Genomic DNA, 17,872 nt, shown 5'->3' with positions numbered 1-17,872 from the left:
CATACCCTATAAAAATGTAATGCATGTGGTACTGCCAGTTGCAGAGAATGCCAAGTTTATATTCCAGTTTCTCATTGATTTCATACCAACATAAAATCATCAACTTATTGTGCAACACAGTAGTAACATCTATTAGTCCCAGGTACAAGGTCTGCTCTTTGACTATCCCGCTACTCTGACACCAGTTAAATAAATGTCCAGAGCTAAAACGTGATCTTCACAATCAGATATCCAATAGCCAATTAGTGAATTGCAGCTTCCTGATCCCCTCTGTGCAGGACTCCCAAATCTGATATACAAGTAGTAGTACTACAAGGATGCACACATCAGATAAAAACTACTGTATATAGTGTAGTAAGTCACATTATTATTATGGGTGACTTTAAATATCCAGACATTGACTGGGGTAATGGGGTTGCCAAGAGAGAAAAAGCTAGTAGGTTTGTAAATATGCTGAATGAAAACTTTTTATTCCAGCTCGTTCAAGAACCTACTAGGAATAACTCTCTGTTGTACCTGTAATAACTAATAATACTGAACTCATCTCTAACATTTGTGTGGGTGAGGGGCATTTAGGGAATAGTGATCATAACATGGTCTCCTTTGAGATTCTGTTGCAGAAGCAATTCTATAAGGGACCAACTAAAACCGTTTTGGTTCAATAGAAGCGTTGGTGTTGAGGTGGGTAAGAAAAGACCTGCTTTTAAGGCTTTCAAGTTAGCTGGTACAGCCGAATCATTTATAAGGTACAAGGAGACCAATAAATCATGCAAAGAAGCTATAAGGCAAGCTAAAATTGCTATAGAAAAGGATATTGCAGCAAGCAGTAAAAAAAATCCAAAATTATTTTTAAAGTGGACCTGTCACCCAGACACAAAAATCTGTATAATAAAAACCATTTTTAAATTAAACATGAAATCCAATTTCTATCTTTTATTCAAATCTGTTGTGCAATTTCTATTAAGCATTCAAAGCTGTTGTAAGATCATTTAAATATCTCAGCTGTCAATCAAATATTGTCTGCCCCTCCTCTATGCCCTGGGCAATTACTTTCACTTTCCATTCAGCACTTCCTACATGTCACTGCTCTCCCCACATTCCCCCCAATCTCTTCACCATTTAATTGTGTAACCAGGACATGGGGATGGACATCAGGTCCCCCATTCTGGTGCACAAACAAGATTCTGAGATGATACAAGTCTTGTCTTAATAACAGTGTCCCACAAAATGGCTGCTGCCTGATTGCTATAATTTTGAATTCCCAGACTAAAGGAAGCAAGATTCAAATCATTTATAATTAAAGTTCATTTTGCTTGACTAATGTGATAAAATAGGATTTTGAATATCTTTTTTGGGTGATGGGTTCCCTTTAAATATGTAAATAATATCAGAGGGAGGTCAGTTGATTGATGAGAACAGAGAAAATGCAGAGATTCTGAACTGTTATTTTTCATTTACACAAATGAGGAACCAATACAATTTCCATCTTAAAAGTCCCAATTCTAGTAACTAATGATGCATGGTTCATACATGACGAAACTGAAAACAGACTAGAACATGTAAAGACAAACAAAGATCCAGGACTGGACATGATTCAAACCAGGATATCCAATGAGATTATCTCTGTAGTTGCCAAACCTCTTTACTTAAGTTTTCAGGATTTATTAAGGTCTGGCATGGTGCTGAGAGACTGGTGAATTACTATTGTTGGCCCACACTTCAAAAAGGGATCCTGAGCTTGACACTATAGTGTTTATAGGACTCCCCCACCCAGTACAAGAGTTGCTGCATTGTACTTACCCCTGACAACCAATGGGCCGGTGCTCTTCTCTATGGGTTTCTGTAGAATGGGATGTTCCACTCTGCAGATAAATTCTGCTCCATGTTCCTCACTCAGTGATGGAGAGAAAAACAAACGTGCCGTACAATTGAGAGTCTGATCCGGTTGGTCCTGGGAAAGGATATCTGGGATCTGGTACCTCCCACTTTTGTTAACCAGTTCCTCTCTGCCATTCTCCTTCTTCTTATACCAAGTGACAGTGAGGTTATCAGGGAAATAACCAGAGATGTTACACTGGATTTCTGTCTCAGTTCCCACATACATATCAGTAGTGGGTATCTCTGACATTACTGGGCGCCACGGGAAATCTGCAGAACAAAGTACAGACAGTGCTGGGAAACTGGGCTTAAAGTAACGGTTCAGTGTGAGAATAAAAACTGGATAAATAGATAGGCTCTGAAAAATAAAAAATGTATTTAATTTAGTTAGCCAAAAATGTAATGTATAAAGGCTGGAGTGAGTGGATGTGTAACATAATAGCCAGAACACTACTTCCTGCTTTTCAGCTCTCTAACTCTGAGTTAGTCAGTGACTATAAGGGGGGCCACATGGGACATAACTAAGTGAGTTTGTAATTGATCCTCAGCATTCAGCTCAGATTCAAAGCAACAGTTATGACCCAGTGGATACAAAACACGTTAGGACATGTAACTTTGATTTTACTTCATCATCTGGCTCCAGGAGTGCATGCTCGTTTTTTCTGGTTGTATCATCACCTCAAGCTACAGGTTAAGGACACGGCACCCGAGCCATTTGCCGTCTTTGTTGAGTGTGATAGAAGCTGATATCATGTATATCTTATACAGTATATAGATTGAGTCCAAACGTGATGGACCTGGGGTTTAACACCCACGTCACTTTCTCCATCGGGTGAGCTGCAGTTCAACATTATTTTGCAGCTAATTGCAATGCTCGGAGATATATGGTTCTGTGCTATTTATCACTTGATCAGTCATTTATAGTTTAAGGATTAGAGCCGGTTATATATATATGTATATATATATATATATATATATATATATATATTTATATATATATATATATATATATATATATATATATATATATATATATATTATCTTTATTTTTTTTTATTAGGTATCTCAATCTCTGTTGATAGTATATTTTAGACTTTAGTTCCCTTTAAACCACTGAGTGTAAAATGTTAAGTACCCCCAGTAATTATAATCACTTACCTGATACCCGGTTGCTCTAGTTTTCAGAGAGTACCACAGAACAATCCTGCTTCCTCTTTCTTCCTGCAGGTGGCATGTGCAGGAGAACTTTAACAAGAAAGCTGCATTTATTGCACATGCCTCAGCCCCAGGGTAGCAAAGAAATAAGAAGCCAGAAGAGAATCTTCAGCCAAGGGTATCAGGTAACCCATAATAATCACTCAGGGGGGGAGGGTGCTTAAAGGGATACTGTCATGGGAAAAAAAAATGAATGAGTTAATAGTGCTGCTCCAGCAGAATTCTGCACTGAAATCCATTTCTCAAAAGAGCAAACAGATTTTTTTATATTCAATTTTGAAATCTGACATGGGGCTAGACATTTTGTCAATTTCCCAGCTGCCTCAAATCATGTGAAAATTAAATATAAAAAATCTGTGAGAAATGGATTTCAGTGCAGAATTCTGCTGGAGCAGCACTATTAACTCATTCATTTTGAAAAAAAATCTTTTTTCCCATGACAGTATCCCTTTAACATTTGTCATCCCCAGAGAACAAAGTGGTGGAGTGTTAATGTATGTTAACTGTCCCCTTTGCACATCAGTGCCCTGCACACACACTCCTGTCAGTCACTTGGCACATGGCAAACCATGACTACAATTCTTGTGCAAATGGAACACAATGAAACTATGAAAACAAGATATTTCAAAAAACATTCTTGCTGCTGCCTTAAGCCCAGTTATAAATGAATCTGTTTAATAAACACGTGCACAGAAAGCTACAAATACATATAAGGAAACCAACTTAGTATATTCCCTTTTCATAAAAGAGTAAAATATCTGTAACGGGAATATGAGGAATGGAGAGAGGCCAAAGGAGCACATGGAAGTGGTTTGAGCAGATTTCTTACCTTTTACCCACAGCTCTCGCAGCAACTTCCCTTCCGTTTCCATGGACTCATGTTTCCAAATGATTTTCACTCCATTCTTGAAGTCTGGCCAAAGGATTGTGCACTTGCTTTCAGCATCAAACGTGTTACCATCCTCATTATTAAATCTATTAAAAGTACTTGGAATAGTCTTATTTTCATACACCCACTCAACTGTAATTGAGTCTGGAAAGAAGTTGTGCAGAAAAGCAGTGCATTCCACTACCCCTCCTTTCTTTAGGAACATTCCCACAGGTTCTTGTAATGTCGGTGCCACTGAAAGGAAAAAGAACAATAATATAACATCTGACCCAATATACATATGGCAAATCTAACAAAGGATGGCACTCGGGTGAAAAAATGGCAAGTTTATTGCAGGATTCTTACGTGTTTCGCTAACCAAGTCCCTTAATCATAGGCTTACAGAATGAAACAAGCATGTCTGTTAAATACAAAGAGTGTATGGCGACCCCTGTTGGTTGTCCTCCCATATTGCTGTTAAAATAACATTCATTTAACCCTTTTCACTGCCAGCCAATTTGGCCAAGTTTGAACTTCTATTGCCAGACCGTTTTTGAACATTTTTTGCTCTTTCACTTTAGGGGACTTTCCTGGGGGGGGATCTTTTAGGTTACGCACGAAAACAAGATATTGTTTTTTCAAGACAACCTAAGCTTTCGAAATATGCTACAATTTCACTGTCATTCCATTCCTTTAAAAAGATATGAGCTTCTAAGTGTATAAAAAACATAGTTTCACGTGATACAAATGCATATATCAGAAGCATAATTTATTTTATGCACGAGAACACGGCAGATTTGGAAGGTTCTGTGTCTCCTGAACGAGCCAATACCAAATATATATAGTTTTATGGAGATTTCTTACTTCTATAGATCAAAAACTCCGAAGCAGTAAACTACCAAATTTCCAAAGCACCGCTCCCCAAAACTGCATCTGATTTCAAGGCCAAAACTAGCAGTAGGTTTACCCTAAAAAACTACCCCTTATTGGAAAGAACAGATTCTAACGAGTTCAAAATGGGTAAATATATATTTGTACTCTATACTATCAAGTTGCAATTCTTTACTAAAGTTAGCAGTTTTTATAAAAAGGTGTTAAATTTTTGAAAAATTACCTGAAAGTGTCCAGTCTACAGCATCGTATCTCCCACATATCATTATATACCAAGATACAACCCCCAAATATGAAAGCCCAGGGTCCGCTGAACAGTTTGATGCCCAATATGCATAGGTGCACCTAAGTATGTGGCGTTTAGGGGCCCCAGAATGACAACACCCCATATGAGTTATCAGTTCTGGAATTCCAAATACTGCAGAAGCCACAAAAAAGAAAGCTCTCTGTTTGATTTCAAATTAAGCAGAGAAATCCCTGTCTAAGGCAGGATTGTTTGTTCTCATTTGGTGTGTGAAGGTGTTAGATACTTGGTGTGTGAATTTTGGGGATTTTTGAGTTGATTTACTTTATTTAAAATCGGATTTTTATTTTGACCCAGAAGGTGAGTGATTGCTAGCCCAGTTCCCTTCACTACTGACAGATCCCCTCCCCCTCCCCTGCACCTGGGTGTCACTTTCACTTGTTTTTTTATTTAGTTTCAGCTGAAATTTATCACTAGTTGCACAGATTGTGTGTGTGCTTTTGTTTTTATCCTTGTTTTGTAAGGAGAGAAAGCTAAAGGGAGAAGGATTTAAGAAAATAAAACATTTTCTAGTAGCAGTGCAACTCCCAGGCACCTGCTCTCATTAACCCTCTCCCTGCTAAGGGTAAGGCCACACTAAGCGATAGCGCGGCGATTTGACTCGCCGCGACTATTCGCCGCGACTTTTAATCCTCAATCGCTGGCGAAACTTTAGCGCTGGCGTCTATGGGGAATCGCTGCGTAAAAACACACGCGGCGATCTTTTTTCTATTGTCGCTCGAAATCGCCTCGCTAGGCGATTTCGAGCGACAATAGAAAAAAGATCGCCGCGTATGTTTTTACACTGGCGATTTTGCGCGATTTCCCATAGACGCCAGCGCCAAAGTTTCGCCAGCGATTGAGGATTAAAAGTCGCGGCGAATAGTCGCGGCGAGTCAAATCGCCACGCTATCGCTTAGTGTGGCCTTACCCTAAAGCTTCTCATTGTTGCATTTACCTTTGTTCATTAATAGAATTAAGCTTACTTTTTTGTGCATTGTTTTGTAAAACAAAATTATAAAAAAAATTCCTCAGGCTCCTAAAGGAAAAGGAGCTGAAAGACCCGGCTGTAGTTCTGCTAAAAAACACCAATCACAGCCTTTGTCTAAAAGCTCCACTGCTTCTGTTTCTGCTGCTGCTGTAGCCAATGTGACCACTGCTAAAAGTTTTGCACAGGCAGTGGCTACCGGCAACAAGCCAAGCCAAGTCACTGCTGGGGTAGAGCAGCTTACAAGGAATCATGGGGTCAGATGTCTAATGTCAGGAGCTCATGGCATAGAGGCTTACATAAAAGCTGCAGCTGAAGTGGGGGGCCCCTCTGTAATAGTGGCAGCAAGTAAAATGTATGGGAAAGCCATAATATTTGCAGAGAGGCATCACAGTAGGGGGTGGTTATATCCCTATAGAACCCCTAGAAGGATTAGGCATAAAGATAGTCTTATCTAATGTGCCCCCCTTCCTGCAAGACCACTTATTGCTACCCCACCTGCAAGCCCTCGGTGAAATAAAGTCAACTATTTCTAAACTTCCCTTGGGTTGCAAGGAGAGCAGATTGAGACATATCCTCTCTTTTAAAAGGCAGGTGCAATTACTTTTGCCTCAGGGTCAAGATACTATTGAGGGGTCCTTTGGTGTTCTATTTGAGGGGGTGCTGTATAAAAATTTTTTACAGCACAGAAGTAAGGTGCTTCCTTTGCAAGAACCTGGGACACACTCACCAGAGTTGCCCCAAAGGGCATATTAAGACCACAGTCCCTGTTCCTGCCAACCAGTACCTCTAATGCAACATCATACCCTGCTACAGCTATTGCTGCAGGCTCCTCAATGGAGAAATCCCCTTCAGTAAAGAACCTTAAGGTGGTTGTTACACAACCCACCTCTGAAACCTCCAAACCTCCTCCTTCTTCACTCAAGTTATCTAAGGATGCAGTCTGCATTTCAAGTTCAGCAAAAGAGAAGGGGGGGAGGAATGTCAATGCATCCCTTAGTGCTGCAGTTGTTCTTGCCAAAAACCAACGTAACCCTGTTATGAGCAATCCTAAGGGTGTGGGGGTGCCGGTGGTTTTAACACCTGTCGTGGTGGGAGCAGAGAGTAGCATTTCCTCTTCAAATGACAAGAAAAAGAAGAGGAAATCTAAATCCAATAGGCTGATACCTGATGAATGGATTTCAGTGGTCAATGATGGAGCACCCCCATCCAAAGGCAAAAAGGGCAGCAAAACATCTGCTCCTCATGGGGTGATATTGTCTGGTCCAACTGTTGGATGCAATCAACTGGTGCCAGACCATGCACCTATAGACCCAGTTTGGGAAGAGGAGATAATTGGTCTGGAGAAATTTGAACAGGGGATTATGGGTCTCCCCATAGAGTCAGGGGTGACTCTGAGGATGTTCCCCTGGAATATAAAGGGACACCTAATGAAACCCCTGCAGAGTGGGCCGTAAGTGTTGCTGAGGTGTTGAGCTTTGGGAACTACAACCAGCCTCAGTGTGTAGTGCATCAGGGTATTTCACTCCAAGGAAAGGAGAACATTGGGACAGCCCCCATACAGGATCCTGCAGACAATGCTGTGAGGGAGGGTGAGGCTGGAGTTGTAAATATCGAGGATAGCCAGACAGACTCGGTAAGGTCTACTGTGCATGTTAAGATCTCTCCTCCATTCTCTTCCACTGATCCCAATGTTATTGCCATTCAGGAGGCACAGCAGGCAGTGGAAAGGGCAGAGGTTGCCCATGGAGCCTCTAAAGCTCCTGTTATTAAGGAGGCAATTCCATCTGCTACCACTGAGCCAAACACCTCCAAAGGTGTTCCAAGAAAAATCCAAGTATTAACTGAGCCGTTGCAGGGTCTCCAGATAGCAGGTGCTTCTGATCCTTCTCCTGCAACTTCTTGTGTAGAAATTCTCAAAGCACCAGTGGAGAGGGGGAATTATCAATCCCTTAGCCAAGAAGAGTTCATGGATGAGGGGGACATCGAAGAGGAGGTTGACACAGTTGTGCCAAATCCTTCTACCGAATCATCCCAGCTGAGGAACTCAAGATGTTTCTTGAGAGCACCCTTGGTGTTAAATTGGAGAAGAAGCTACATATGGCTCTAGAGAAGTGGCATGATTTGACTTTGGTGATCAGTTCTGTGAGACAATACATCAAGGTCATAAAAGAGGCCAAAAACTATGAAACTGCAGAATATCTCCGTATTGTTAAGTTCCACAAAGAGTGTTTGTCTCGCCAGATCTCTGTGAGGGCTAAAGTATTTACTAACACACAATAATGGCTCTAACTATAAGCACTCTTAATACAAATGGCTGTCCGGAGCCTTTTAGAATGTTTCAGGTACTCACCTTTCTACGCCAAGGAGGGTACTCTGTGAGTTTCCTACATGATACCCATATCACTCAGGAGCTTGAAGCAACCTGGCATCTGGAGTGGAAGGGCAGAGTCTTTTTTAATCACCTCACAACGGACCTCGTTCTCAGAATCCTTCCAGCCAGAGGTACTGAGCATTAATTCTGTCATCCCAGGCCGTCTGTTACATCTCCAGGTCCGGGAGTCTAGTGGAACATACAATCTGATAAACTTGTATGCCCCAACTACTGGACCAGAGAGAAAGCATTTTTTTGAAAGTTTATCAACCTATATGGAGACAATTGATTCAGATGAAGCCGTGATTATAGGGGTGATTTAAATTACACCCTTGAGGCTTGGGACCAAAATGTTCCCCAGAAAAGGGATGCATCTGAGTCAGCTTTGCGGGAACTCATTGCCCATTTCTTCTTGGTTCACATCTGGAGAGAACAACACCCAGAAACAGATGCTTTCACCTATGTTAGGGTGAGGGATGGCCATGTGTCTCAGTCCCGGATTGATAGGCTTTATATATTAAGCCATATTATGTCACGAGTTCGGTCCAGTAACATTAGCTTGGCACCTTTCTCGGACCACAATTGTGCTTCTTTGATAGTGACAGTTGCACCATCTCTGCCCAAAGCAGCCTATTGGCATAATAACAACAGCTTATTAAAGGACGAAGGGTTTGCAAAGGCAGTCCGGGATATGTGGACAGACTGGAAGGGTTATCAGGATGAATGTGTCAATGGTGGGATGTAGGCAAGGTTCACCTAAAGCTCTTGTGTCAAGAGTATACAAAATGTTTGAGCAGACAGAAAAATGCAGAGATTGAGGCTCTGATCTTGAGCAAAAGCTGTCAGGCTCTGAAGACCAAGCCATGCAGTGTGAATATATAGAAAAGAAAGAGACTCTGCGTAACATGGAACAGCGACAGGCTCGTGGTGCTTATGTGCGAAGCCGCATGCAGTTACTCTGTGATATGGATCGTGGCTCGCGATTCTTCTATGCTCTGGAGAAGAAGAAGGGGAACCAAAAACAAATAACATGCCTTCTTGCGGAGGATGGCACTCCCGTTAAAGATCCGGAGGCTATCCGAGACAGAGCCCGGTCCTTCTATCAGAACCTTTTTTCTCCAGATCCCATCTCTCCAGATGCCTGCAGGGAGCTATGGAATGGGCTTCCAGTGGTCAGCGAGGGGAGAAGAGAGAGATCGGAAAAACCAATCACTCTGAATGAACTCTCTCAAGCACTCCACTTAATGCTGCATATTAAATCTCCAGGGCTGGATGGATTGACTGTAGAGTTCTTCCAGTTCTTCTGGGATACTCTGGGTCATGATGTCCATAGGGTTCTAAATGAGGCCCTCAAGACTGGTGAGATGCCACTTTCTTGTCGTCGAGTAGTGTTATCACTGCTACCTAAGAAGGCGGATCTCCGCCTTATTAAGAATTGGCGACCAGTCTCATTGCTTAGCACAAACTATAAAATTGTAGCCAAAGCTATATCACTCAGGCTCAAGTCTGTGCTGGCAGAGGTGGTTCATCCTGACCAGTCCTATACAGTCCCCGGCCAGACAATTTTTGACAATGTCTTTCTGGTTCGGGATTTACTACATTTTGCCCGGAAGGCTGGTCTATCTCTCGCTTTTCTCTCCCCGGATCAAGAGAAGGCATTTGACAGAGTAGATCACCAATATCTTTTAGGCACTCTGTAGGCCTATAGCTTTGGCCCACAGTTTGTGAGCTATCTGAAAACACTGTACACCTCTGCAGAGTGTCTAGTTAAAATCAACTGGTCTCTGACTGCACCTCTGGCCTTCAAACGAGGAGTTCGACAAGGATGTCCTTTGTTGGGACAGCTGTATGCACTGGCCATTGAGTCTTTTCTGTGTCTACTAAGGAAGAGGCTTACAGGACTGGTGCTCAGGGAACCTGACATGAGGGTAGTTCTTTCAGCATATGCTGATGATGTCATCCTTGTGGCCCAGGACCTAGTTGATCTTGAGCGAGCACAAGAATGCCAAGAGGTTTACGCTGCTGCCTCATCAGCTCGGATCAACTGGACCAAGAGCTCAGGCCTTCTGGAAGGTCCTCTACATGTAGATTCTTTGCCTTCTGCTTTTCACGACATCTCGTGGGAGACTAAAGTCATCAAATATTTAGGTGTCTATCTGTCAGCTGAAGAGCGTCCTGTTCCACAGAATTTCAATGAACTTGAGGAGCATGTTCTTACCCACCTGGGAAAGTGGAAGGATCTTCCTAAAATGCTTTCTATGAGGGGGAGGGCTTTGGTGACTAACTAGCTGGGGGCCTCTCAACTCTGATATAGGCTAACATGTCTGGACTTTCTCTGGATGGGAAAGCACTGGGTCTCTGCAGATGTTTCAAGCCTACCCTTGAGAGAGGGAGGACAGGGAGTTGTATGCATACGCTCTCAAGTACATACTTTCCGTCTCCAGCAGATACAGAGATACTTGTATGTAGATCCTTCTCCACAGTGGTGTACCCTAGCATCCAGATTTTATCATCAGGTACGCAACATGGGGTATGACCAGCAATTATTTGTCATAGAACCTGAAGGATTCGTAAGAAGCCTCTCACCATTGCCGGCTTACTACCAAGAGACTCTAAAGACCTGGAGCATGGTAACTGTGCTAAGGCAAGGAGGCATTCAGGGGGAGGACATTCTAACTGAGCCCCTACTTTACAATCCACCTTTAAAGACTAGGATGCTGGAGTCCACCAGCATCCACCACCGCCTTTGCAGGGCTCAGCTAACCAGAGTTGGGGATCTCCTGGATTTCGAGAGGTCAGATTGGGTGGAAGCTTGGGCAGTTATGCCACGCATGGGGTACCTTACTACTAGAGTTCCACATCGTCTGCTCCAGGAGATCAAGAATAACCTCTCTCCTGAATCTCACAAAACCTTTCAATCCCCTGACACACCTCCTTCCCCCAAGCCAGTTGGAGAATTTTACCTCGACGTGCTTTTATGACATGACAAGAAAGCTTTTGTACTCCCTCATGCTCCACACTGTACATTTCTTGCTCTTGTCTCCTGCTATGATACCATCTGGAGGCGGGTGTTTAATGAGGGTGAGAAACCCTAGTGGCGAGCCATTTATTCCAGCCTGGTGCCCAGACCCACTGGAGACTTGAGTTGGAGAGTGCTCCATAGTGCTTTGAGCACAGGAGAGTACTTGGTCCATTTTACAGACTCCACAGCTGCTTGTCCATTCTGATGCAAAAGGGAATCCGTGTTTCATGCTTATTTTTCGTGTGCCAGACTGCAACCTCTTTTGGCTCTTTTGAGGAAACTTCACCTGCAGTTCTGGTTACATTTTTCCCCTCAGTTTCCTGGGACAATTGAGACAAAGACCTTCTCTTCAACTTGCTCCTAGCTTTAGCCAAATTAGCCATTCATAAGTCTAGTATGCAATGTTTGGAGGGTGGGAACCCTCTACCGGTAGAGGCTTTGTTCAGGGTGCTGGTGCATTCCTAGCAGAGTACACCCAGGCAGTGTTTATTTGGCGGTTGAGTGAATTTGCTGACCGGTGGGCAATAGATGGGCTGCTTTAATTAATTGTGTAATTAATTTTGGTGAGCAATCACTCACCTGTAATTTGAATAATATTCCAAATACTGCAAAATCAGCACATTTACAGCATTTTTCAAGGGGCAAAAGTTAAAAAAAGTATGTTTACCCCAGAAAACCATATACTTTTGGAAAGTACACATTCTGACGAATCTAAAATGGGTTTGCACGATTTTCTACTCCAAAGTACCAAGCCACAAAGCTTTCCTACATTTCGCAACTTTTATGACATATACAAAAATCTCCTCAATACTCCAAATCTAAAGCATTGTATCTCCTACATATCATTATATACCAAGATAAATCACCCTAAACATGAAAGTCTGGGGTCCGCTGAACAGTTTGCTACGCATTTTGTATAGTTACCCCTAAGTATGTGGTATACAGGGGCCTCAGAAAGAAGACACCCCATACGAGTTATGTAATTCCAGATACTGCATAATCAACACATATACAGCATTTTGCGACAGGCAAAGGTACAAAAAACTACATTCACCCCAGAAAACCATATATTTTTGGAAAGTACACATTCTGCCGAATAAAAATTTGCTAAAACTGTCTTTCTACTCCAAAATTACATACTGCAAAGCCACGCTAAAGGCAGTGTTTTTTATGACATTTCTAAAAATTGCCTACAAATATTGCAGTTGTCGCACTTATCTCACCAAATTTCTTACATACAAATGGAAAACACCCTAAATATTCACGCCAAGGGTCTACTGAACAGTTTGATGCCCAATATGCATAGATATACCAAAACAGGTGGGCACGTGCGGACCCCAAATGAAAACAGTGCATAAGAATTTTCTCAGCTGTCAATTCGCCTTCTGTGAACATAGCACCCTGACTGCATATAATGTGCCGTAAGACCCCCTAACAGTACAAAGACCCCCCAAAACCATATATTTTTGGAAAGTACACCTTGTGCCGAATAAAAATTTGCTAAAACTGTCTTTCTACTCCAAATGTACATACTGCAAAACTACGCTAAAGGCAGTGGTTTTTATGATATTTCTGAAAATCGCCTAAAATATTGCAGTTGGTCGCACTTCTCACCCAATTTCTTACATACAATTAGAAAACACCCTAAATATTGACGCCAAGGGTCTACTGAACAGTGTGATGCCCAATATGCATAGATATACCAAAGCAGGTGGGCACGTGCGGACCCCAAATGAAAACAGTGCATAAGAATTTTCTCAGCTGTCAATTCGCCTTCTGTGAACATAGCACCCTGACTGCATATAATGTGCCGTAAGACCCCTAACAGTACAAAGACCCCCCCAAAACCATATATTTTTGGAAAATACACCTTGTGCCGAATAAAACTTTGCTAAAACTGTCTTTCTACTCCAAACGTACATACTGCAAAACTACGTTAAAGGCAGGATATTTCTGAAAATCGCCTTAAAATAATATTATTATTATTATTATTATTATTATTAACATGTATTTATATAGCGCCAACATATTGTGTAGGACTGTAAAAATATTGCAATTAGAAATCACCATAAATATTGACACCAAGGGTCTACTGAACAGTTTGATGCCCAATATGTCTTTTCAGTGTTGTAGGGTCCAGGATCGCTGAGTCACTGCAGCAGGAAGTGCGTGGGCGGCGCTGGAACACGTGAGCTGCTGGTCCTGCAACAAGGAAGCTGTTGCTGCGTTTCTAGCTAGTTTGTTGTATGTAGCTGCTTCTTAGACTACCCTTACATTATAGATACAAGCTGTGATTATCACCGATACAGGGGACAAAAACCACCCTCATTTCTTATTTGTTTATATGTATATATAATTGTAATGGATCAATTTCTATAGGTGGCTAAAGAATGCTATAAATGTCACCGGAAGATTATACCAAAATTATGGCTTCTATAACTGTAACACAAAAAGGGTTGTATACCTGTTAGAACGTAAATACTGTGGTAAAGAATACATTGGACGCACAACCCGCTGTTTAAAAGAAAGGATAAGGGAGCACTTAAGGGCAATTGACAAAAAGGATGAGGGGTCACCTGTGGGTAAGCACTTTGCTGTATGTTCCCCAAATGGTATTCAGGGTCTATTAGTGAAGAGGTAAAAGTACCTCTAAGAGGAGGAGATACGATATGTTATATAAATCAGAGAGAGGCTTTCTGGATCCTCAAATTGCAAACGAGGATACTGAAAGGTTTAAATACGAGACATGATATTGCACATTTGTACTAATCAATGATAGATTAAAAGAAGAAGTACCCGTACTATATAGAACAATTCAAAATGGGAGCAGGTCTAACAATACCCCCGACCATCCATTTGAGATATTTTAACCCAGCATGTTGGTTCATTCCCCATACATACTCATATATAAGTGATATCATTCTTTAGCCACCTATAGAAATTGATCCATTACAATTATATATACATATAAATAAATAAGAAATGAGGGTGGTTTTTGTCCCCTGTATAATCACAGCTTGTATCTATAACGTAATGGTAGTCTAAGAAGCAGCTACATACAACAAACTAGCTAGAAATATAAATGTGTATAAGGAAATAAATAGAAGGCATGTGATCATATAATAATAAATAAATAGAAAATATATGTATATTAATAATTTAAATTGAAAATATAAACACAGAGTCCCGACTGATAATATTTACTTGATTGATTTTAAACATAACAACATTTTAACAGTGTACAAAAGTTTTTAAAGGGTTAAACAAATGCTGTTTTAACAGCAATATGGGAGGACGACCAACAGGGGTCGCCATACACTCTTTGTATTTAACAGACATGCTTGTTTCATTCTGTAAGCCTATGATTAAGGGACGCGAAACGCGTGAGGCCATGTACATCTACAGAATCCTGCAATAAACTTGTCATTTTTTCACCGGATAGCCGTCCTTTGTTAGATTTGCTACGTGTGCCGGTGGTGGGGACGCTGCGGACAGAGCACCCGGTCACAAGTGAACAGTATTGGGGCAGTGAGTTTGGAGAGGACTTTTACAGATGCTCCTGCTCTTGCATTTACCCAGATATTCATTTGCCTCTACCTCACCTTCTCCATTTTCTTTCTGGCGGAAAAGTCTTATTACTCTCACTTGGGGGTGTGAACAGTTAATTTCCTTCATGGAAGAAAGATTTGTTCAGTGTTAGAATATTAGACCTGGAAATAAGTAGCGACGAGGGAAATGTTTTGCCAGATATGGATTTAAATGCCCCTTGATTCCAATGCATTTTCTATGAAAACAAAATAAATGTCAGGGTATTTCACAAATTTTGTATCTCCTACGAGACAATTTAAAATATAATCTGTGGGGCTCAGCGACTTCTACTCATGTCACTGCTCCCAGACTTAACTATATTTTCATTTGCCTCTGTCTCACTATTCTCCAAGTTCTTTCTGGAAGAAAAAGTCGTATTATTCTATTTGGTGGGGGTGCAGATTTCCTTTTCTGTGCAGGGTAGAAGAAAGATACTATATGTGCAGTGCTAGAACATCATACCTGTACACATGGATTCTCTGTTGAAAAATGCTTGAGAAAAACACCTGTCCATGTCAATGTATTTTGCAGTAAAAAACTCATTGGCTTCAATACATTTTTGGTGCAAGAAGTAAAAAAAATGACTTTAATGCATTTCTCAGATATTAGGGACAGATTCACTCATCATTAGGAATGTTGTTTTTGCCTTTAGTAGTTAAAGGGAATATAAACTCAAGCATAACTCCCTCCCACAGCACCCACCCACGTTTTCTAAAGAAGTTGCTAAAAGTGTAGATATAGATGCAATAAAATTCACCAATGAGAATTCTACTGTAACGTTAGTTGACAAGGAGACTGCTGATAAGTACCTTTTGGTGAGCAAGGTCACCCCTGACGCTACTGGTGTTCACCAATACCCTTTTGGGGCCCTGGACTTTCTGCTGCAGAATCAATCAGGGAAACTGAACAGTGGTACTAATAGTACAGACTAGGATAAGACGTAGAGCGAAGTCAGGCCAAGCAAGGTTCAGAACAGGTTGCAAGGATCATGGTTGGTAGCCAGGCAGGAGTCAAAACCAGAATTAGCAGACACGAGTAGGGTAGATAACAATCAGAGTCAAAGGCAGGCAGCTTGAGCAGGAACTGACCAGCTTGGGCAAGGGGAGAATCAGGAAGCAGCTATTTAAAGGCAGAGGGACCAATGGAAGCAGAGAAATGGACCAATGGGAGCAGAGGAATGGACCAATGGACAGCAAGGGGAACCAATGATGGGGAGCTCTGAACAATCAGCGTCCAATTTGGCGTCCGTTCATTGATGCGCATGTATCAAATGTGGACAGGCCAAACATGCACCAAAAGCAGTCGCGCTGATCATGTAATCACTGGGCGCCTCCGCCGGGAGGGAGAACATCACAACACAAACCCGCACGTTTAGAGGTAAATGAGGACGGGCAGGTTACATCTACTGATTGAAAACTTCATTATATAGGCAAAAGAACTGACCAATAGGGATCAATTTTCAAACTGCAAAACATTTTTTTTTACTATACATTATGTATGTATGTATGTATGTCTAACTTTATTTGTAAAGTGCTGTTAAGGATACATGGGGGAGTATACATGGGGGAGACAAATCACATAATAAATATATACATAGTCACATGCAAAAGAGCTTAAGTGCTATGTGATAAGAGACATAGTGGGAAGGAGGTCCCTGCCCCATAGAGCTTACAGTCTGAGTGGATGGGAGGCTAACATTCAGGTATAAATTGGAGATAAAAAAGTGCACAAGGTAAGGCATAGTCAGTAGGGACAGGACTAGGCTAATGTTCTAGTTGTCCAAAAGATAGACTCTTAGTTTTTTCTTGAAGAGATTGAGAGAGGATTCCTTATGGAGGAATTCTGGGCCCCACATGCCCCAAACTTGGCCCCCACTGCAGCCGCAAAGGCCCTCTCAGGTGCTGTTCCTGAGCCCCAACCCCTTTCAGCCCCCCTGCACATACCGTTTACTTGGCTAGGTAGGGAGTGACAGGGATATTGTGCAGGGAGCGGGTCTAGACTGGCAGGGTCTATGAATGCCGGAGCCCACCGGGTTTTTTTCTGGTGTCTCATGGCTCAGTCCAACCCTGACTGAGCTCAACAACCCCTGTACCTAATTCCCTCAGATCTATGTGGTCCACACTCCAGGAAATACTTATTTTTACATTTTTTGAAAAAGTTTTTCCACGTACACAGTACTCTACCTGCTTGAATTGTATCTTGCTCAAGTAAATCTAGTATAAGTAATTCTAAAACATCTGGACTTGTTGATTTATCAATGAAGACGTTTCACATCCGAGCAGCTTCTTCAGTACAACTGACTGGTGTGGGAAGTTCATATAAACTCTTCCACTAATCCAATCACAATGGCACATTGTAACTCTTCAAAGAGGTGACATCTGAAGAAATTCACAGAGGTGTAGATTCTGTGTAGTTACTGTGATAAGAAACAGTGTGAATTAGTGGAAGAGTTTATATGCAGAGGACTTCCCACACCAGTTAGTTGTACTGAAGAAGCTGCTCGGATGAGTAGTGAAACGTCTTCATTGATTACTCAGCAAGTCCAGTTGTTTTAGAATTACTTATACCATATATATATATATATATATATATATATATATATATATGGTATATAATATACCATGAGCTGGATGAATGACAATCTTCATAGTTATCTTGCTCACGTAAGAAATACATTTAGCGAAATGGCAAAAATACTCCATGCAGGCAATGGAACTGACTACACAGGTGGCAAAACACAAGCCATTCTGAGGAAGAACAGAATA

General features: G+C 41.6%; 1 protein-coding gene across 4 annotated transcripts in view; it reads right to left on the bottom strand.

Moving 5' to 3' along the window:
* LOC108704738 overlaps positions 1–17,872 on the bottom strand; it is a 67,631-nt gene that overhangs the window by 5,547 nt on the left and 44,212 nt on the right. For all 4 annotated transcript variants that reach the window (XM_041575913.1, XM_041575915.1, XM_041575914.1 and 1 more), the window contains 2 exons: positions 3,923–4,216; positions 1,801–2,148 (listed from right to left, as the gene is read on the bottom strand). In XM_041575913.1, the coding sequence (XP_041431847.1) occupies positions 1,801–2,148; positions 3,923–4,216 (642 nt within the window). The remainder of the gene's footprint in view (positions 1–1,800; positions 2,149–3,922; positions 4,217–17,872) is intronic.

This window comes from Xenopus laevis, chromosome 9_10L (assembly GCF_017654675.1).
Source record: "Xenopus laevis strain J_2021 chromosome 9_10L, Xenopus_laevis_v10.1, whole genome shotgun sequence".
Lineage (NCBI taxonomy): Eukaryota > Metazoa > Chordata > Amphibia > Anura > Pipidae > Xenopus > Xenopus laevis.
Note: the sequence above shows the minus strand (reverse complement) of the source record. Positions and strands in the feature narration are given on the sequence as shown.